This window comes from Oculina patagonica, chromosome 12, assembly GCF_052425735.1.
Source record: "Oculina patagonica isolate OP01 chromosome 12, crgOcupat, whole genome shotgun sequence".
NCBI lineage: Eukaryota > Metazoa > Cnidaria > Anthozoa > Scleractinia > Oculinidae > Oculina > Oculina patagonica.
In genome coordinates this window covers 10080978-10102439 of record NC_135769.1, presented here as the reverse complement: position 1 = coordinate 10102439, position 21462 = coordinate 10080978, and the positions used below count along the sequence as shown (strand labels likewise).

General features: G+C 39.3%; 2 protein-coding genes across 3 annotated transcripts; both read left to right on the top strand.

The window, feature by feature from the left end:
• Positions 1-1828: 1828 nt before the first annotated feature.
• LOC144632965 (uridylate-specific endoribonuclease B-like) lies at positions 1829-7393 on the top strand. Its single transcript, XM_078491720.1, has 6 exons — positions 1829-2274; positions 3327-3508; positions 4042-4202; positions 5018-5120; positions 6164-6297; positions 7050-7393. Exons 1-6 carry the CDS (start codon positions 2219-2221, stop codon positions 7272-7274), a joined length of 861 nt encoding a protein of 286 aa, XP_078347846.1. The 5' UTR covers positions 1829-2218; the 3' UTR covers positions 7275-7393.
• A 2433-nt stretch (positions 7394-9826) lies between these two features.
• LOC144632883 (isatin hydrolase-like) lies at positions 9827-20048 on the top strand. Of its 2 annotated transcripts, none has more exons than XM_078491638.1 (4): positions 9827-9855; positions 14324-14670; positions 15782-15953; positions 19534-20048. In XM_078491638.1, exons 2-4 carry the CDS (start codon positions 14329-14331, stop codon positions 19797-19799), a joined length of 780 nt encoding a protein of 259 aa, XP_078347764.1. In that variant the 5' UTR covers positions 9827-9855; positions 14324-14328; the 3' UTR covers positions 19800-20048. The 2 variants fall into 2 exon arrangements, with proteins under 2 accessions (XP_078347764.1, XP_078347765.1); XM_078491639.1 differs by lacking the exon at positions 9827-9855 and adding an exon at positions 10684-10769.
• The last annotated feature ends 1414 nt before the right edge of the window (positions 20049-21462 follow it).

Here is a 21462-nt window from a genome sequence, read left to right as displayed (position 1 = left end):
AATAATGTGGGTTTCGTATTTGATTCTTTCGCTTAGCTTGATAGCCAAACGTTATAGACAAACTATACCGTCATTGCATGTTCATTTCTTGTAAAAATGAAGTTGAAGCCCACCTTCTAGTCACGTAGTTAATACAATCACCTAGTAGCTTTTACCACATTTTGCCCTGTAAGCAACCTTTATAATACGACCACCCTAAGGTAAATTTAGTCTCCATTTTACTGGGCGGTTGGTGGTAGGATTAAGAAGGTAATAATGGCATAGAGTATTAATTCTAGCGTAAAATATTTGTAAGCTGTTTTCTATCTAAATCCCTATTTTCACGTTGTGATATATGAAAGAGACTAAGAGACTGTCATATGTTGTTCCTTGTTTTTTCTTCCAGCTCAAAGCATTATTTACAAACAATTTAAGACAGCAATAATGTAGATTTCGTATTTAACACTTTCACTTAGCTTGATAACCAAACTTTTATAGATAAACTATACAATAATTGCAAGTTTACTTCTTGTAAAATTGAAGTGAAAGCCTGCGCCGTCTAGGTTGCTAACCATTAAGCCACCTAGTTTATAAAAGCACCTAGCCACTTTTATCACTTTTTGCCCTGTAAGCAACCTTTGTTAATACGACCACTCTAACTTATAATAGGACTCCACTTTACTAAGCGTTTGGTGGCAGGATTAAGAAGGTGATCCACTTAACTGGACATGTGTTTTAATTATAGGCAACGACTGAAAAAAGAACGAGGTACAGAAAATTTAAGCTTCCTGGAAAAGAATCATTTAAGCAAGAAACTGTTGTAAGATTACGGTTTCGGGCCTTTGCGTTTAAGCTATCGGTTGTCAGTGTTAATCATTAGGCAAATCGCCAGGGTTCAAGAAGAATGAAATTTGATGAAAGGTAAGTGCTAATAGAGTGATAATTCAGGCGTAAATTATTTTTTAGATTATGGTGTTTTGTTTTCAAGCTAAATCTCCATTTTCATGCTGTGATATATAAAATAGACTAAGAGACTACAAACACCTAGTAACTTTTATCACTTTTTGCCCTGTAAGCAACCTTTATAAATACGACCACCCTAACTTCATCAGGTGTCCACTTTACTGGACGGTTGGTGGCGGGATTAAAAAGGTTATAGAAAAAAATAAATACTAATAGTGGCTTAGTTGAAAAAAATATTTTACCGAAATTAAAAACTTGTTAGATTACGGTTTCGGGCCGTTTGGGTTTAAGCTATTGCTTGTTAACCATTCAGACAATCGCCGGGTTCATAAGAATGAGATACAAGGGATGATAAAGTAATAATTCGAGCGTAAAATATTTCTTAGATCATGGTATTGTTTTCTGGCTAAATTCCTATTTTTATGCTGTGATATATGAAAGACTAAGAGACTTGCACATTTTGTTTCCTGTTATTTATTCTAGCACAAAGCACTCTTTGCAAACATTTTTTGGTCACTTTTGCTGTTGTTGTTGTCGTTGTTTTGTTGTCGTTGTTTTTGTCACGAGTTTCTTGAATTAATAGACAGCACTTTCATATTTGATACTTCCACTTAGCGCTTGATAACCAAACCTTAAAAAGTAAATTAAACCATCATTGCACGTTCACTTTTTTAAAAAATGCAGTGCAGGCTAAAGCCCGCCCTTGTAGTCACCTTGTTTATGCAACCACCTAGAAACGTTTACCACTTTTTGCCCTGTAGGCAACCTTTGTTAATTATAATGCGACGACCATAATTTTTCAGGACTCCACCGGGCTTTTGGTGGCGAAATTAAAAAGGTGATTTACTTTACTGGAATGGTCCGTTAATTATAGGAATTGAGAAAACACGAGTTACAGAAGAAGTCTAGATGGGGTAAGTGATAATAGGGCGATATGAAAAAGAATCATTTTAGCAAAAAAAATTGTAAGTAATTGTTAGATTACGGTTTCAGGGTGTTAGGTTTAGGCTATTGGTTTCTAACCATTCAGCCAATCGATAAGATGTTTTACGCTACAATGATTACTCTATGTAGCGTAAAATATTTGTTAGATTGTGGTGTATTGTTTTCTGGCTGTTGGTCAGATATCCATTCAGCCAATTGGAGAACTGGCGGGTATGGTACTTTAGTTTCCGTAAATTGTTGAACCTTAGTTGATGCTGACATTTTCCAAGAGAAGTCGTGTTATAACTGTCAAAAGTGGAACAGAGCTTTACTGCCTAGAAGACTATTCAAAATGTGGGCAACGTCACTGATTGCTTGTTTGCTGTTCGTATCATCGATTCAAGCACGGTACGTATTCCAGATTTCCTCCTTAAAATATTTTTTCTTTAGAATGGAATAAACCACAATCGTTGAATTTCGCTCTTTGTCAGGTTTTATGCACTTCCATGACAAGGCATTGAAAAAAATCACCCTGATATTTTGACCAGGCATCTACTTTTTTGTCAATAAAGACCAACACGTTTATTGACTTCCATTATAGCTGTTAAAATTAAATTCCTTTTTCCGGCTGGTTTTACTAAAACTCGGAAGCTACAGGTTTCCTTAAACTTAACTGTTCGTCGCTTTCATGTCAAATTCAAGAACAGTTTAATCAATATAAAAAGGTGGATATTTTGAAGAAATTCTGAACAGTTCTACAGATGCTGGTTTTTTTCTTGTCCGTTTTAGTGTCCAGTTGCCGGTACATGACACCAGAATATTTGCAACCATGTTGTTTTGGCGAATATCATTTAGGGCCCTTTCTTTGTTTGATTATATACTGAATGGTTTGTTTGGAAAGGACAATATTAGTTTGGACTGTGTGTCCATCGAATTTAAAAAAAAATAAATTTACATAAAAGTCATACGATAAAGGCATCGATCCATTGGCTGTTGTTGGTTTCTAGCTATAGGTTACGAAGATTTAGTTTCTTTTTCTTGAGCCAATTTTCTTTTCAATAGCTATAGAGGTTTTGCACATGAATGAAACTCAGTGTTAAGGTGTCCAGACACCAGTTATAAGCATATTCTTCTTTACAGGTACCAGTAATGTGACCGATGTTAGTTAGGTTAGAAAACATTTGTGCCAGATACCATCAACTAGATGATTAAGAGATCTGACTCATTTTCAGAGGTGTTAAAAAAGGTGGTATTGATGTAAGGGGGTAATTCCCCAAAAGATAAAGTTATGGTAGGAACTGAAATATATATTTTTAGCGCTGTAGTGAGAAATAAATTTTACTGGAAAATGACCATTAGACAAAATTGTTTTCGTCACTTTTACCCTGGCTGTGGAATGTTATCGCCAAAATTTCAAACTATATTGACACTGCGTAACTTTTTTGTTTTCATAAACAAAGTGGAATTCGAGTTCGTCGTGATTTAGGAGGTGTTTGCCAAAACATGTGGGATGCAGCTGGCAGTAATATGGTTATGGGAACTGATTTAACAGTGGACACGTCCAACACGGCGACGCAGCTGTTTACTTTAACTGCAACAGGCCAGGCCAAACTTAACCAGCCGGTGTACGCCAAGTTCAAAGGTAAGATGATTAATTGTAAGAGAATATGTAGAATTATGTTTTTTTTTTCCTTTCTTAGCATCGTTGGTTGGTATGCGGTTTATAGTATCTTTTTTGAGGATTTATCTTCAGTACTTTAAATTACCATGGATTTAAAATGAAAATATTTAACTGTTAGTAAAAGTCAGTTTTAATAAACTGCACGCTCCCCGTATCCCTGCAACGAAATGCCAGTTTTTTGAAATAACCCGCGACTAGGTCCAATCCGGCCTCGTAGCGCTGTCGATAAAACAACAGGGTCAACCAAGATCAACCAAGTTGGAAGAGCGGGGATAACCTTCCACCAATGTGGCCCAGAATTTAACGTTTGATCTCTGGACCCAGCATAATATGTGTGTTGAGTTTGTTGATATATCTCCCCCCCCCCCCTCCCCCGGATATAAGCCTCTCCGTTTATAATTAAGCCCACCCAAAACCCCTTGCAAAGCTGTATAAGCCCAGGGCTTAAAGCCGGTAACTGCTTTCTTTTCAATCTTTGGTTGTTTCTTTAAAAGCTCTTTTAGATAACTACATTCCAGACGAGCTGAAGCCGGAAGTAACCGAACCAGTGGAGATCAACGAAGAAGATGATTTTATAAACACCATCGCCGTCCCAGGTGGTCCTATAGATCAAGCCTTTCAGTACTTGAAGGCAAACGGAAAAACCGCAGCTGCGGTAAGATGTTACAGAACACTTAGCAAGTTAATAACTAAAAGATACACTTTAAAAAAAATAAATAAAGGGAAGACTCGAGCCTTGCGGTCCATATTGCCGCAGCTTTTATAGTTTTTTGGTGTCTGTAGCAAAAAGCCGCTAGGAAATATTTCTGCTCCCCCCTGAATTGGATGCTTGTCCATCGCAAGGTACACCCCCCTCCCCACCCCCCAGCATAATTTCGATGGTACCCATTTATACACCTGGGTGGAGATAGGCACTTTGAGAGTGAAGTGTCTTGCCCAGAACACAACATAAACACACTGACCCCGGCCAGGGAACGTCTAATTTTCGGACAAGGTGGGATGTTCTTATTTATTTAATTTTAAAAAACGAAGTGGTATTGCAGTGAATCCATTAAAGGGAGTTGTTAAACGTAAGAATAAGGATTTAAAAGCTGTTTACACAAAGAACGCTTTGCTGAAAAACGAAACATTTAACAGAAATGTTCGTTATGTTAGTTAACCGTTCAGCCTGGTATCCTTACCTGACAAAGGGTACCCATACCTTCTCCATCTTCGATTGCGCGGTCGAGTCGATGTAAGTTGTAAAAAGGAAATTCAATCAGGCTTAGCGTCAGAAACAGAGCTGCCCAAGCAAGAGTTAGAAATAGACCAGACTAACCTCAGTTATTTTATATCCTTGGGATACACTAATATATAAATAACTACTCGTCCAGTGGTGTTTTAAGAATTCTCCACTGCACTGCTTCTTTAGTTATACTGTTTTCCTTTTTACCTTTTTTTCTCATTTTTTTTTTTACTGAATGTTTCCAGGATTTAACGGCATTCAAGGCAATACTGAAGACCATGTGGTTCACAAAATATGCCAAAGGAGGCGGCGTACCTCATTACTCTGGATTTGAACACACATTCGTTGGTAAAGAGAACTTACCGTCACTTATAGAGCTTTAATTAGATATTATTGACTGTTAATTTCTGCGTGACTATTTTGTAGACGTTTGTAAAATACCCTGTATGTATAGAATAGTAAACCCGGCCACAGCCTTCCTAACAAGCCGACCTGGCTAAATTTTGCACCACAAGTATATAGGACACTGCAAAGTAATATTGAATACGAAAATGCCATTTTACCATATAAGGTCAAAAGCACGCGCAAAATATGAGCCGCAAATACACTGAAGAAAAGGCAAAAATACGAGCGGAAAGCGGAGCAACAAAATGGTCGGACGAAACGATCCAAACTTCTACTTGTATGCGTTCTGTAGGCTTGAAATGATAGTGGAATAATCAATCCCTTATTCGATGGTTTAACATTTAATACACGCGGACATTGCGCTCATTACTCGTACTTTACTCGATTTTACTAATACTACGCAATTCGCTACCGGCCCTATCCCCCCACTCGGGTTAAGGAAATAAGAGAGAGACGCAACTCACTAAATATCCGCGGTATGTTACAGTGCGACGCGCCTTACCGTGGCCACCCAACAAACTTTTTTACAAGTGTCATCTTGCAATATTTTACGTTTTCACTTTGTTTTGTTGATAAATACGATTTAAAAAGTATCCATTTGATCGTATTCAACATTGCAAGGCGGCGTGTTCGTCAAACTGATAATGATATTACGATAAAACGCTTGTAAAAAAGTTTGTTGGGTGGCCACGGTACCGGTATGGTGCGTCGCGCTGTAAACCATCGAATAAGGTGTATGTTAAAACGCTTCGTCCATTTCTTATCTGCTGATTTTATATGGTCAAAATTGACCGTAGTAAAATAATAAAAAAGCAATGTACAATGTAAAAAAGTCGTGTTTCACATAAATAAAAACCAAGCCCTGGACAGTTTGGAGGCGTTTATAAGAAACTATACTAGGTGAGGCATTTTTGTCTCTGTATTCCGTCTTTTGGAAAGGCTGGAGTGTTAACTCGCGTATGAAACATTTAACAATTTCACAACAGGTGAAACTGGCCTTCAAGGCAGCAATGTGGTTGTTAAGGGTCTTCACAATTGGTACCAGTTCCACATCGAGCAGACAGCAGGAAGATTGACTTACGCACCACCCCCAAAGAATGTTGTTGACACAACCAAAAAGGTAACACTGCATGTGCTCCTGGTATAAATGTTAAGGAATAATCGAGAAACTGATTCAAGAAGACGAATTGTCTTCTCCATTTATTTTTTTTGTTTGTTTATTTGTGTTGTTGTTGATGTTGTGTGCGTGCTACAAGATTACAGAAATAAGATATGAAACACGTAACGCTTGATGACTAATAAAGTTAATTTCTTTTATGAGATTTTCGGGAAACATTGACGAAATAGATGAGAATAAAACATAAATATAAATCCATAATATTTCGAAATAAAGTAATTGATATTAATATTATGAAACTCCTTAAAACTCACAAGGAGCTTGGCATTTTTCTCGAGAAATTGCAAGAGCAGTATTGAAACATTCCGCTGCTAGCATGCAAAGTAACGCGAAAAAGAACATTTCGTTTGACTGAAAATAAACCATGAAATCACCATTGCATTTAACGAGCCCCTCAGCGAACCATGCCACAATACTTGTTTGTTTCCACCCACTACGCCTCCCCCCCCCCCTCCACTCCCTCCCTGCCCCAAGAAACCCATCAGCGCTTGCGCCGAGACTCTCGACCTAAGTCACCACTCTTTCTTGAAGTAAGCTATTGTACTTTCGTAAATCATTTGTTTAGCGAATTGCCTTTAAACTCCCTACTGACCTAACCTGACTGATAAGTAGGGAGGAAGGGCATGATCTCTTGTAACTACTCACCTGGAGAGAGAAACAACAGAGTAAAACTAAAATTGCATTTTTTATCGCAGCCGACATTCATCAACGCAGCGTTTTCGTGGAAAGGTGCAAACAAGCCACCAGGCAGCAGTTTCTATGTGGGAACAAGCCCTGCTTTTGAGATGGCGCTGTACACGGCATGCTTCTTTGGAGAACCGGGTGACTGCACTTGCAATATTGATGGGAAAGCAGTCATGATAAAAACCATCAACTTTCACAATCAAGGAATGGTTCTAACCTCTTATCCCACAGCATAAGCGTGTTTCACTGAGTCATTTACAGACTCTATTGTTGATTATACTTGTTTTAGGTTTTAATGCTTGTTTCAGTGTCAGATTGTCAATGATGTATCACTGACACTTTGGAAATAAAATACTGAGATACCAATGATGGTCTATGATGATTATTTTATTTTATTTTATTTTGAAGGGGGGGGGGGGAGGTGGGGGTTGGGCACTTTTTCTGGGCAAGATTTATTTTGTGACCTTCAGGATGAGCAATCTTTTTTTTAGATTTTTCTTATTTGTTTTTCCTCGTGGCTCCCCTTACACGATCTTTTTAGTTCTGCGCAGGAGTTTTTTGGTAATTACCCCACCCCCTCAAAACATTAATGGTCCGTCACTAACCACTTACTTTGGTGTGCTATGCTTATTATAATTATTATTATCTAACTGCACCACCAACCCACCCCCACCCCTTGGCGGCACCATATGAAACAAAGAGGGATGCTCCTCGATAATTTTGAATTAAATCCCGGACCTATCTGAGGGTGCGTTTTTTTTTTAAGCCGTATATTTCTATATTTCATCGCGTGCAACTGTAAACGAGATTTGCATTTTGCCCAGAACACCATTCGTGAGACCAGAATCCGAAGATTACACACCTTCGCGCGAGGACGAGCATTCTCGTGCGTTTCATATGGGTGTCCCCGCTTCCACTCTTTCGGGACGGCACTCCACATTTCCCACGGTATCTATAGAAAACTAGTTTTAACAACTTCGTTGTAGTACTCTTAGTTAATTCTCCTGATACTCTGGAAAGGCCTTGTTATGGGTTTTAGTGATAATGAATTACTCACTTTTTTTAGGGATAAGGGATAAATGTTGAAATAATCATTGAGGTAAGGGATAACATAACACCCTCTATCAGGGCCTTTCTAGACTTGCCCCAAGTCGCTCGTTTTTCTTTGCATCTATAGTTACTTAAATAGAATCGCTTTGAAATCAAGCGCGAAAGACCACTTGAGTAAAATCGTCTTTGAAATCGCGCACGAGAGATCACGCGGGATTCATTTCTGTGAACGCGCGCGCGAAGGAAAACAAATGATACTTGCCGAGGAATGGCTCGGAACGAGCGACTTGTGTCACTTGCAGGAAATCGATTCTAGCTGACGTTTTTTTGCCACGAACATATTGCATCATTTCGTGTGCATTGAGTTGGTTTCTTTTATCGTGTTGACGTCAGTTTCGTGTGCCGTGTGCAGCCGAAGCGAGCTGTGGCGTGTGTTAAAATTACGATTTTCTTCCCTTTTTTGTGGGAAGTCATACTCAAGGCCCTTGATGGCTCTCTCATTTCTGTAAGATTTAAAAGAGACAGGCACAAAAGAAGACATTTGTAATGTTTGTTCCAAAACTGGTTTAAACTGCCGATGTCAGAAGGAAACAAGTCTGCTCAAGAGGTAAGAAGTTAAACGCAAGCTTATCTCGCGAGCAGCACGCGCTAAGTTGGCGGGCACAGCGCGCTCAGTAAGTTTGCGCGCAATACAATATGATTGACATAATCTCGATGGCGTCACCGGTGGAAAAATCCACCGGTGACGCCACATTTCAGAATTGGCGCGCTGCAGGTGAGACAAGTCGTTCGTTCCGCCACAATCCTCCGCCATTTTTTTTCTCATGCCCGCGCGCGCCCTCCGTTTCCGTATCCAGCGGTCTCCTGCGAAACTAATGAGCAACTTGGAGCAAGTCTAGGGCCTTTCTTGTTCCAGAGGTTTTTTTTCTTTCTTTCTTTCACTCACACAATATCGAAATAAGTAAATTTTGTTCGCACCTGTCTGTTTACCAGTGTCCAGAATCGAATTTTTCAATGTCACAAAAATTAAAGTGGAAATAAAGTGAAACCGTATCTCAACACTATTAGTAAACTTAAGTGTTAGCCTGCGTTGTTAGTGTCAACTATTTCTAGTAATAATATTGCTATCTTGTTGAAGTCGATATTGAAGGGAGAGCAAATTGTAAGCAATTGTTTAGCGATTTTTGCAAGACAAAAGGCCAGAATTTGAAAACGTCTCCTTTGCTTTTTTATTAGAGACTAATACTTGTGCATGCATAGGTTATGCAAAATAACACTCCTCGGCTAGTTTCAGAATAGTAGTGTGAGACAAAGCTAGTGACGATAGTGATAGTTATCAAAAAAAAAATTGTAGTTATCAGTTATCCTTAAAGGGACTACGTCACGGACAACCCATCTTGAAAAAAACTTTCTAGTTTTTTCAAGTTTGTCGTTTGTAATCTGTCTGAATCTTCGTCAGTTAAAACCATTCTTGGTTATTTTCACGTTTTTATTACTCCTTTATTGTTTTTCTACATTACGCGACTATTATTTTGAGGTTTTCTTCAATTTGAAATTAATCAAAAAAATGACCTAAAATACAGTGACATTGCTCCTTTAAAGACGAGAGAGCGACGAAAGGCCTAAACTGGGAAAGAACGTACCCTTCCAAAGCCTTTGCTTGTGCGACTCGGTAAGCGTTGTGTGACCATGTAAGCATTGCGTGCCCGACGTGACAAGCTGTCACCCTAAAGATAGATTTCCATCGGTCTTAGAGCACACGGCTTGGTAAGTACAAATGTTTTATTGCCATAACCAGTATTTTAGGCTAAGAACTGTCTTCCTTTCCTTTACTAGATAGATAAGAACATAACAACATTTCATTACTATGTGAAGCTGTGTCTTTTTGTAAAGCGCCCGGGTTAAGCGTGCAAAATTAGTTTAGCTGGTTTTTCTTGTCTATTAAGAAGAACTGGAATATGATATGGATGAGCTTTTTCACTGATGAGCAAGGCTAACATTCGGCTGTTTAATATAAAAACGTTATATATAAAAACGTTTTAGTTGAGAATAACCGGCCAAGCAACATGTGTGTTTTTTGGCCGTGTTACTCCCGAATATTTCTCCTGAATAACCTCATAGACCCTCATACTTACGTGTCACAATATTGCGCAAGTACGAACTAGAGGTGAAATGGGTTAAATAAACCGCTGCTTTACTTTGCCACGAATTGCCACCTAACTTACTTACGTCTGGGTTCGTAGGTTAATCAGGAGAGCCTGAACGATAATCTAATTCGGAGGAAATGGGTTCGAAAACAACCGATCGAGGTCAAAGAATTTTTCTTTGCGGTGTGGTGTCTGTGGTCCCCTATTTCCTTTCTAGGACTAACGCTCAGAGTTAATTCTTTACTTTCCATTTATAGCGCCTGTTTTAAAAGACAATTTTGATTTTAAAAACTGCAGCTGCAGACTATTCAGAGTAATTACAAATCAATTTATCCTTGACCTTCTTCAAACAAGGAGTGTAACCGCTGCCATATAGGCGCGCGATGGTATGTTTCATTACAAGAACCAGTGTAACAGCACCATAAGATCAGATCAGTTACGTGTGTGAAGAGGCTATAGCTAGATCGAAGAATCAGAAATCGCTAAAACAAGAATTGTATAAGGACAAAGTTAGGATTTAACGTGGAAACGTTGGTGAGTAAGTTTATTTCATCAGCAATTAATTTCGATTGTTTTAGTTATTTGTTTTCTTAGATCACCAAATTGTGATGTACATAGCTAGTTTTGTTATTCGCGTCTCGCGTGTAGAACCGCTTTCCTCGCTGTTAGTAATTTACCTTTATGTAATTGTAATTTCAGTCGACCACATCGTATTTAAATCAAACAAGGAAATAAATCCAAAAATAGTGACAAATTAAAGACTGGGCCATTTTCCTCGGTGGTATAATGGTGTGCGTTTAAGAAAACAAGTTTCCGTGGCAAGATTTTACTCGTGGCACAGTTCGAGTCTGGCCACCTACAAGGAGCTCGACGAAGCTTTTTTGCTAAAACAAAGTTTTAAAAATTTAAAATTTTTTGGTTAATTGCTCGACAATTATAGCGTGACATTCGTAACACGATATTACGATACGTATGAACAAGGTGTCTTGTTTATAAAATGTTAAAGCAAGCAAACGCGGACGATAATCCTGCTGGTATACCTTAGATCAATAGTGACCTAATCGGCTTAAAATAAAAAAAATAGGTCACCAAGGGTGACATGAGTCTAATGCCGTATGGCATAGTGATACAGATTGCGCGGTTTTCGTAAGCCGGTTAAAATTGGTTAGAGGTTTGTGTTCGGGAGTTTAATTTAAAATGCTTATAGCAAGCTAGGGGCATCGTGGATGATTATGGATGAAAACGAAACAGTCATAAATGTTATATGCTTCACAAAATTTAAAGTATGAACAGGAGTTGATGTTACTTCTTCCGTATTGTCCGTAAAAGCAGAAACGATTAAACATTTGGACAAGATTGCGTGACGATTTACAAAAAGCATGTTCATTACAACAAGGGTTGAAGAAGTTCACATCGTTTTCTTTCAGATTTTTCACCATTTTGATGATGACTCTTGAAACAGATTTTGCAATAAAAGCACTTGAAATAGTGACTGTTACTCCATTGTACTATAAGCACTTAGTGACAGATTTTCCTAAAAACGGGTGTAAATGCTCACGTCAATATAATGATGACCTTTTGAACGCTGGAAACTAGGCAATTATTATCGAGCTACCATACACAGGAGCGAAGACTGTTTATCATGATGTACAAATTTCGCGAATCATCACTTCCATATCAATGTAACCATTTTATGATTTTTCTAGCTGTAAGAAGAACTTAAGATCTCTGAGAGTCGTAAAAGCATGAAATTCGATTTCAGTGTATGGCAAAGGCCGGGACAGTGTAATAGTGAATAGTAATACTGCAAAGCGGCCAAACAAACGCATTTTGATTTAGTCGCGTAACTTGATTTACATTTATCCATGTACATCTTTTATTTTTGAAGGTTTTTGTTTGCACTGTAAAGAAAAAATTGGTCAAAATTCGAATGACTTAAATACAAAAACCGAGGTAAAGTTTTCTATTTTTTAAAACAAAATAAATATTTGGTCGCATTGTGTAAATAAACGCGAGTCGCCGTCGAAATATTTTTTCTCAAAGACGTCTTGCTTTTTAAGCAAGACGAAAACACAAGTGCTTAACTGAACTGAAAACGAAGATTTATTTTCACAAAAAGCTTACAAATGTCTTAACTGGAAAATTATTTCGTCCTGTTCAAGTGTTGAATAATCGTGACTTGAGAAAGAACTTTTAATTATGCGTGGGAACACGTGTCGCTGATTGGCTGTTTTTAATTGAAACTAATCGTGCGTGTCCGTACGGAGTCCGTTCTTGCAGCTGATCATTGTTTTCTACATTACAGCGAACAATTATCGATCCCGAACCATTCCCTTGGGATTGCTAACAGCTTTTTTCATATAACAAAGAGTCTAATGCGCATGCGCAAAGCGCACGCAAGCATTAGACTCAAAAAGGGAATAAAAACATATTAGTTAATCTCCTTTTTCTAAACCCTAAAAAGGGTTTTATTTTATGTTCTCTTTAATTTCACACTTATGCACCAGTCATTTGAAATCCCCAACCACCCCCCCCCCCCTCGGGCATGAGCAGGGCAAAAGCGGGGCTTTCACTTCAGATTCACTCCATTTTGGTCCCCCACTATGCGGGGGATGCGCCAGAAATCACGGTCTTCGCATCCCAGACCGGTGGAATAAGCGGGGCACTCACTCCATGGTCAGCGGTTTGCACATCACATGGTAATTTCGCACATGGTAATTTCGCATACATTATTTATGTCCACTCGCTCAAGATGAATAAATTACTAATACTGAGTGAAATACAACTAAAAACTGTCCGCAAGATTTGAGAAATTCCTTTTACGTTAAATGTTAGTTTGACAATAATAGCGCATTAATTAAAGACGCTGGAGACATTCATTTATGATAGTTTAAGTTGCCGGAGTTAGAATACAATGTACTGGTAATAGGAAGTTTCTAGTTTTAGAGATCCATTAACAGAGAGCCAGCTGTTCAAAAAACACAGAGCATATTGTAATATCATCCTGCATTTCCATATAAAGTTGAGTTGGAAATTTCAAATAATAGTCGTCTTCTTCCTTGTCCATCGGGGAGCCTTTGCAAATGTATTCCTAGCTGCTCTGAAATCAATGTGTTCATTTCACGGCTACCAACGTTTTTATCATCCCTTACTGTCATCCCTTGTTGTGCTTGGCTATAACAAGTTTTCTACATGAATTACCATGTGTGTGGATCATATAAAGGGGCGGGGGAGTTCACCATTCACTTTTCTCCCGAGGGCCGGGGACTTCACTTGCTTTCACTTGCCAAAAAAGTGAATGCCCCGCCCATGCCCGAGGGGGGGGGGGAGGGGGCGGGGGTTTCAAATGACTGGTGCATTACAAATTAGTTTTACGTTTATTACACGAATACCGTGATCACGTACACCTCTTCCAATGAAAATTATTTCTCGTTGTACCTGAAGAAGACTGGTTTGGCCAGATATTGTAGACCAAATTTATAGTCATTCTATGCTGTATCGGTCTTTGCTTCAATATCACTCTTGTTTATAGCCCTTTAGAAAAAAATGCTAGAGATTGCTGTTATTGTTGTTGTTTCCTGTTTGGACTTTAAGAACGTTTCAACTAGTTTCCTGGATAATTTTGCACTTAACACATCTATTTTATGCTTACAATATCACAACATTTAATGTGCTTCTGACAGCATGCTACTTGAAAAGTCAGTATATCGGTTGATGACTACTAATGACTATAAGATTAGGACTTAATTTAGTATGAAATTGACATTGTTGGGACGGATTTGGAGCATATTACAAGTGTTAGACCTTCATCAAATAAACTAAAACTTTCACTGATCTGCACGCTGACGCAGTAAAACAGTTTCTTTGGAAACCAATCACTTGATTATTAGCCTGAGGACAGGCTATCGGTCGATCGTTTTCGCTCTGCCCCACTTGGGAGCCTGCTCGCAGACTACTTGATTATTAAATGGAGCTACTCAGCAGAATTTCCAATAGTTCCCAATTTGCATTATAATTTGTAAACCATTACTGCGACTATCCATAAGACCTATGGCTGCGTTTAACAGGATTTTCTGTTATCTCGACAGGAATTATGACAACTCTTGTTATAAAGCTAGCGTTCAGCGCACTGTTTTGGTTTCCAGTCCTGGGAGGACCACTGAAACAAGAATGGATCGAGCTCTCTTATCCTTTTGACAATGAGACCATTTACTGGCCCACTTCACTGAACTTCAAGCATACCAAAGTGTTTGACGGTTATACTGATGATGGTTTTTACTACTCAAAGTATGACCTAAGCGGCGCCGAACATGGAGGAACTCATCTCGACGCGCCGAGTCACTTTGCTGAGGGCAAATGGACAGCACATGAAATTCCTCTTGATCGGCTCATTGGACCTGCAATCAAGATAGATATATCCTCCAAAGCTGCCCAGGTAAAATGTAATTCGTGTGATTATTATATTCCTTTCTCGTCGGAGTACGGTATAAACATCTTTCCCTTATTCATGCCCATCATCATCATCATCATCATCATCATCATCATCTATCTAATCAGTGTCTTGGTGGCATACAGGGCTTCAGTGATTCTTTGCCATTACAACACTCGACCGATTCCTTCCCAACTTTTTACCCCAGCTCTTCCTGCTTTCTTTCCTTTTCTGCCATTTTAAGCCAAGTTGCTCTTGGTCTTCCAACACTTCTCCTACCTAATGGAAGAAAAAAATCACGCCTTTGATGAATTTGCCTCCTAAGTGAATTAATTTAGTTGACATGATGATGCAAAAGCATGAAAAGAGCATAAAAAGAGATGAATAGCGCTTTTCTTTGAATTGAAATCAAAATTTCGTCCCGTTAAGGAGTGTTTTAGAGTTCTAGCTAGTTCTTCTAGACACAATAACATCGATGACTTCTAACCGTCATATCTTGGCTTCTCTTAGTATCCTGTGTTAAAGTCATTGAATCGCGATATTGGAAAAGCTATGACGTCATAAAGTTTTTGTGACATCATAACCTAAAAAATAATGTAAATTTCAGCAAATCCATGCTACAAATTTTGCTTCTCAATGCACTCTACCCGTGGTGTTGATTTAAGCCAAGAAAAATGTAAACTTTGTGGGTTTTAAGAGGTTTTGTTTTCTGGTCACGTGACTTACCAAATATGGTCATGACTACTGAAAATGAAGGCAACCTCCAATAGGACAAACATGGCCAAAAACTAAACTCAGGATCCTAATGGTGCCCAAGAAAGATATGATGGTTAGAAGTCATCCATAGCAACCATTTTGTTGTTAAGGGTCTCCCCCCTTAAGTACTTTGTAGGCCATCAAATTTTCCCACGCGTGCATATTGAACACACCCTACCCGTCTGTTTTTCTTCCCTTCTTTACATAAACGTGAATGAGGCTGAGCAAAAGTGGGAGTGGAACAAGATTTCCCTCTTTTCAAGATGGATTCATTCATGACTTCCTCAGTTTGCCGATCAGCTAGCTGTTAGGTACATTTACGTTTACGTAACTGTCATAAACTCTTTCAATTCTCTTCAAGAGCCCTGATGCCCAGCTGATGACAAGTGATTTGGAGGCCTGGGAAAAAAAGCACGGAAGGATCCCTGATGATGTGATATTGTTGGTATTTACTAATTGGGGAAGACATTGGCCAGACAAGAAAAAGTACCTCGGAACTGACACAGATGACCTTAGCTTGTTGCATTTTCCAGGTGTGAGATAAGAAAAAAAAAACGTTTGTTGGTGGTGGTGCTTTTGTTGGTGTTGCTTTTTTTGTTATTGTTGTTGCTGTTGCTGCTGATGTTGTGATAGACTGTCCACAGCCTCTCTTTTTTTAACGCAGAAAAGGAAGAGAATCAGCCACCCTCTTGCGCCTCCCGTTTTGCGTTGCGTCCAATTCTCTCGACGTTCTTTTCCCGCGCTCATCGATCGAAAAAATACGAAAAAATAGAGGGCTGTGCACAGTCTAATGTTGTGACAAAAATGTATTGGCAATAACGTATCCAAATTGATGTTAGCAGATTGGCTGTAACTCTTGGTTGCATTCATGAGAGGTTTCTAGTAGAGATGACGATTGTTGTGTGTACTGGCTTTTGCTCAGCTAACAATAATGTTTTTGTCATTAAAGATGTGAATATTGTTCATCGTGGTGTAAGATAGGTAATGAACGTTTATTCGTTTGTCTCACGATAGAATCGCTTTGAGATGTTGATCGCGACGTTTCGACTGCAATACTGCTAGTCTTCATCAGGCGATGAGGTCGATTGTTTACGCGTCGCTATTTATGCACGTTGGTTCGCTGTGATTGGTGCATTTCGATCCTCATTATTATTCCGACTAACAGATGGTGTTCCCTCATAGGTCCGCTTTGTAGTTGAACGGCTGTTATGCTTTCTGATCGTAGGTATCCATGCTTTGTCCCCAATTAGTCCAAAAGGGCTAAACACACAGACACGGTAATAAAGTTTTTATCTTATCTTATCTTATCAGGAATTTCAATTCCGCTATCTCTATTGATGTTATTAGAATGAAGTCTTATTTGGATAGCCTCTTTGACCCTGCGTGTGTATCGGTGAGGGTCACGATCGATAAACTTGACTTGATTCCATAAAGGAATATGCCCCGTTTCGTTTGCGTGCTCCGAAACTGCGGAGGTTTGTGTATGAGCAAGCCTTATGTCTCTGTCGTGTTCTTTTATCCTGTCTTGCATCGCTCTCCCTGTTTCCCCTATATATACTTTGCCGCATTCACATGGAGTTTTGTATACAATACCTTCTTGTTTGCCTGGTTCTAGGGCGTCTTTCGGTCGTACTAAGTAAGACCGAAGAGTTGTGTCAGATTTAAAGACGGTGCGAACGCCTTGTTCTTGTAGGCAGCGGCGAAGAACCTCTGATACACCTTTAATATAGGGTAAAACCGCAGTAGATTTAAATTCCTGCGTGGGTTCGTTGTTGGCTGTTGGTCTTGTGGTCTTAGTAAGTTTTCGTATGAACGAAGACGGATAACCGTTAGAAACAAGTACCGACGATAAATGTTTCTTTTCTTGAGAGATAACTGATGGTTTTGTTATGAGGTGTTTGGCTCGGTCATATAGACACTTAACAATACCACGCTTCACTGACTGAGGATGGTGTGAGTCATAGGCTAAGTACTGATCAGTGTGTGTGGGCTTTCTATATACACAGCTGGTAGTAAGAAGGCCGTTTGAGTCCCTTATAACTGACGTGTCGAGAAAGGGAATGCTGTTATCTTTCTCGGTTTCCATGGTAAAACGAATAGTGGGCTGTTGGCTATTAAGATGTTGTAAATAGCGTCCTTCAACAGGCTGAACCACCAAAGCCTAACATCACGAAGGAAATGCATGAAGCCCTTAACAACTTAAAACAAGACGATTCTATTATGATACTACCAGCCGACAAAGGTCGCGCAAGTGTAGTTTTAGACACTAACACCTACCATGATAAAATGAAGGCACTAATCGAAACGGGTCCATATCAACTTCTTAATAAAGACCCCACGGATCGACTCAGCCGTAAACTCACTGAGAAGTTTCTTAGCTTAAAACGAAGTGGACATCTATCAGAAACTATCTACAACAAGATCAGGCCCAAGCACAAACAGCCGCCTAGGATCTACGGTCAGCCTAAGATACACAAATCAAATATACCATTGAGACCTATTGTATCGTGTATAAACACCTTTGCTTATGACTTGTCGGCTCATTTAGCTGACATCCTGTCCCCACTGACAGGCAAATCAGAGTATGCAGTTACCAACTCTACTCATTTCGTGAATACCATCCACCATGAAAGAATACAAGAAAAGGAAATCATGGTATCATTTGACGTAGAATCTTTATTTACGAACGTGCCAATCGAAGACGCCGTAAAGGCCGCACTTCGCAAACTAGAAAACGATCCCGGTCTTGCTGACCGCACAAGCCTAACACCTACACAAATTGCCGACCTTTTAAACTTTGTTTTACGATCCACGTATTTCCAATACAATGGATCAATTTACGAACAAAAGGACGGAGCCGCTATGGGGAGCCCTGTCTCCGCGGTTATAGCCAACATCTTCATGGAAGATTTTGAGGAGCGTGCGATAGCAAGTGCGATCTACAAACCTAAGATCTGGAAGCGATATGTAGACGACACTTTTACTATATTAGATCAAGACCAAGTCGACGGCTTTTTACAACATCTTAATAGCCAACAGCCCACTATTCGTTTTACCATGGAAACCGAGAAAGATAACAGCATTCCCTTTCTCGACACGTCAGTTATAAGGGACTCAAACGGCCTTCTTACTACCAGCTGTGTATATAGAAAGCCCACACACACTGATCAGTACTTAGCCTATGACTCACACCATCCTCAGTCAGTGAAGCGTGGTATTGTTAAGTGTCTATATGACCGAGCCAAACACCTCATAACAAAACCATCAGTTATCTCTCAAGAAAAGAAACATTTATCGTCGGTACTTGTTTCTAACGGTTATCCGTCTTCGTTCATACGAAAACTTACTAAGACCACAAGACCAACAGCCAACAACGAACCCACGCAGGAATTTAAATCTACTGCGGTTTTACCCTATATTAAAGGTGTATCAGAGGTTCTTCGCCGCTGCCTACAAGAACAAGGCGTTCGCACCGTCTTTAAATCTGACACAACTCTTCGGTCTTACTTAGTACGACCGAAAGACGCCCTAGAACCAGGCAAACAAGAAGGTATTGTATACAAAACTCCATGTGAATGCGGCAAAGTATATATAGGGGAAACAGGGAGAGCGATGCAAGACAGGATAAAAGAACACGACAGAGACATAAGGCTTGCTCATACACAAACCTCCGCAGTTTCGGAGCACGCAAACGAAACGGGGCATATTCCTTTATGGAATCAAGTCAAGTTTATCGATCGTGACCCTCACCGATACACACGCAGGGTCAAAGAGGCTATCCAAATAAGACTTCATTCTAATAACATCAATAGAGATAGCGGAATTGAAATTCCTGAAGCATGGATACCTACGATCAGAAAGCATAACAGCCGTTCAACTACAAAGCGGACCTATGAGGGAACACCATCTGTTAGTCGGAATAATAATGAGGATCGAAATGCACCAATCACAGCGAACCAACGTGCATAAATAGCGACGCGTAAACAATCGACCTCATCGCCTGATGAAGACTAGCAGTATTGCAGTCGAAACGTCGCGATCAACATCTCAAAGCGATTCTATCGTGAGACAAACGAATAAACGTTCATTACCTAATAATGTTTTTGTCTGCAGGTATACACCCAGATGCCTCTCGCTGGTTGGTCAAAAATAGACAAATTAAGATGGTTGGAATAGATACAGCATCAATTGATTATGGGCAGTCTAAAATGTTTGAAACCCATCAAATTCTCTGCAAAGAAAACATCCCTGGCCTGGAAAATCTTGCCTACATGGCACAGCTGCCCGTAAAGGGTTTTACAGTGTATGCAGCACCAATGTCCATCCGTGGAGGAAGTGGTGGTCCGTGCAGGGTGTTTGCCCTTTTGGACTGTGCGTGATATACACGTGATATGGTTAACCAGTCACATAAACAAGCAGCATTTCAGAACACGGCGTATTACGATTTTCATTATAAAGGCAACAGGGAACGAATCAGTTACAAAATGTTTCTTTTACTTCAATATTTTAATGTCTTTTCAAACGAGTCCACCCGTAGTTTTCATCCCTTAGGCAGGCAAAGTACAGTCAAACCTCTACATGTTATTAGGGCGATCAGTGTTTGACATAATAAAAATTTGGTTTGTATCTGATCTTAAAAATCGGTTTAAAAATGTTGGTAAAAAACGTATAAAACTGAATTTTCGGTAGCTCTCTTAAATTTTAACTCTGATGAAGGTAGCAGAGAGCTACCGAAAATTCAGTTTTATATGTTTTTTACCAACATTTTTAAACCGATTTTTAAATCAGATACAAACCAAACCTCTACATATTGCTGTTAATATACTGTATGTGTATTGGAATTACAATATTAAGACACTGATGTCACCTTCCATTAAAAAAGCACTTGCTGCATGCTGACCCATTTTATTGTCAAAAGCACGTCCCGAATATGACTGTACTTACATGTATACTGAATAAGAATAATTATTCCCTCTGTATTTATGGAATGGAGTTTAAGCGGGTACCTTTTTATATAGAACATGGAAAACCATCTTCCACCTTCCGTTCTACCTCGTCCCCAGTCGCTCGCGATCTTTGGGGATCACCCACAATCTCGAGCCCAGAGTCCGTCAATGTCGGTCAGCGGTACGGGACGGACTCTGGGAAACTGGAATTGATCAGATCAATTTCAGGTCGATTTCAGGTAGAACCTTGGTCTTCCGGTTTTTATTGCGCATGCTCTTAGGTCTAAGCGGAAGTAAATTTCCCAGAACGGAAGTAAATCGAGAAAGTTGAACTATTTCTAACACAGTTTCGACAGAACTGGTTTTTGTCGAATCAACAAAAGTAACAAAAACGTTCTGCAGTTAACAAAAGAGAGAGTTAACAAAAGAGCGTCTGGTGTTTTGATTTCCTTTAGTCTCTTTCTTGAGGATACTGCTATATTTGTCTTGTTAACCTTCCAGGATTCCGTCTGTGAAGACTGCGTGTATGTGTCTGTCTTTTTTTGCAGACGACGGCTAAGAAATTTACATAATGCACAATGCACGAACAAGCTATTGTTCCGTTGATAAAAATTTTTGTTTGGCAACTTTCGTATATTTCAGAGGCTTCTCGCTGACAGCGCATCTTTTTAGGATAGAATGCATGTTTTTGAGCAAATATTTTTTTCTTCGTCGAATGGCGGTAATATTTATAAAGGTGTTAAAGGCCACACTGGTCAACGCTATTCAAAAGGTGTAATTAGCATTTCGGCGACTCAGCGCGTGCACAAAATTCACGTGCACGCAATTGTACATTTTTTTATCTTCAGCAAAACAACAACGCGTAATATTCAAATTCTGCGTTATTAGTTGTTATTTTGAATCGAGCACTGTCTGCGATAATCAGTTTTTCAACCGAAACGGAGATTTGAATGAAAACAGTAGTTCTAGCGAGATTTGTAAGTCAACTATAAATTGAATTTTCAATTGACCTTGTCCTTGGTGACGCCGTCGTTGTTGTTTTAAAACTCCGTTCAGAATTGACGTTTAAAGGAAGTCCTTTTTTGTTCATGATATC

What these genes read in the sequence shown, in the direction of transcription:
- LOC144632965 (XM_078491720.1), top strand. Translation starts at nt 2,219, where the DNA reads ATGTGGGCAACGTCACTGATTGCTTGTTTGCTGTTCGTATCATCGATT. An exon ending in GGTGTACGCCAAGTTCAAAG is followed by an intron (nt 3,509 to 4,041) that starts GTAAGATGATTA and finishes TTTCTTTAAAAG; the next exon opens with CTCTTTTAGATAACTACATT. An exon ending in TTGTTGACACAACCAAAAAG is followed by an intron (nt 6,298 to 7,049) that starts GTAACACTGCAT and finishes TTTTTATCGCAG; the next exon opens with CCGACATTCATCAACGCAGC.
- LOC144632883 (XM_078491638.1), top strand. Translation starts at nt 14,329, where the DNA reads ATGACAACTCTTGTTATAAAGCTAGCGTTCAGCGCACTGTTTTGGTTT. An exon ending in TATCCTCCAAAGCTGCCCAG is followed by an intron (nt 14,671 to 15,781) that starts GTAAAATGTAAT and finishes ATTCTCTTCAAG; the next exon opens with AGCCCTGATGCCCAGCTGAT. An exon ending in TAGCTTGTTGCATTTTCCAG is followed by an intron (nt 15,954 to 19,533) that starts GTGTGAGATAAG and finishes TTTTGTCTGCAG; the next exon opens with GTATACACCCAGATGCCTCT.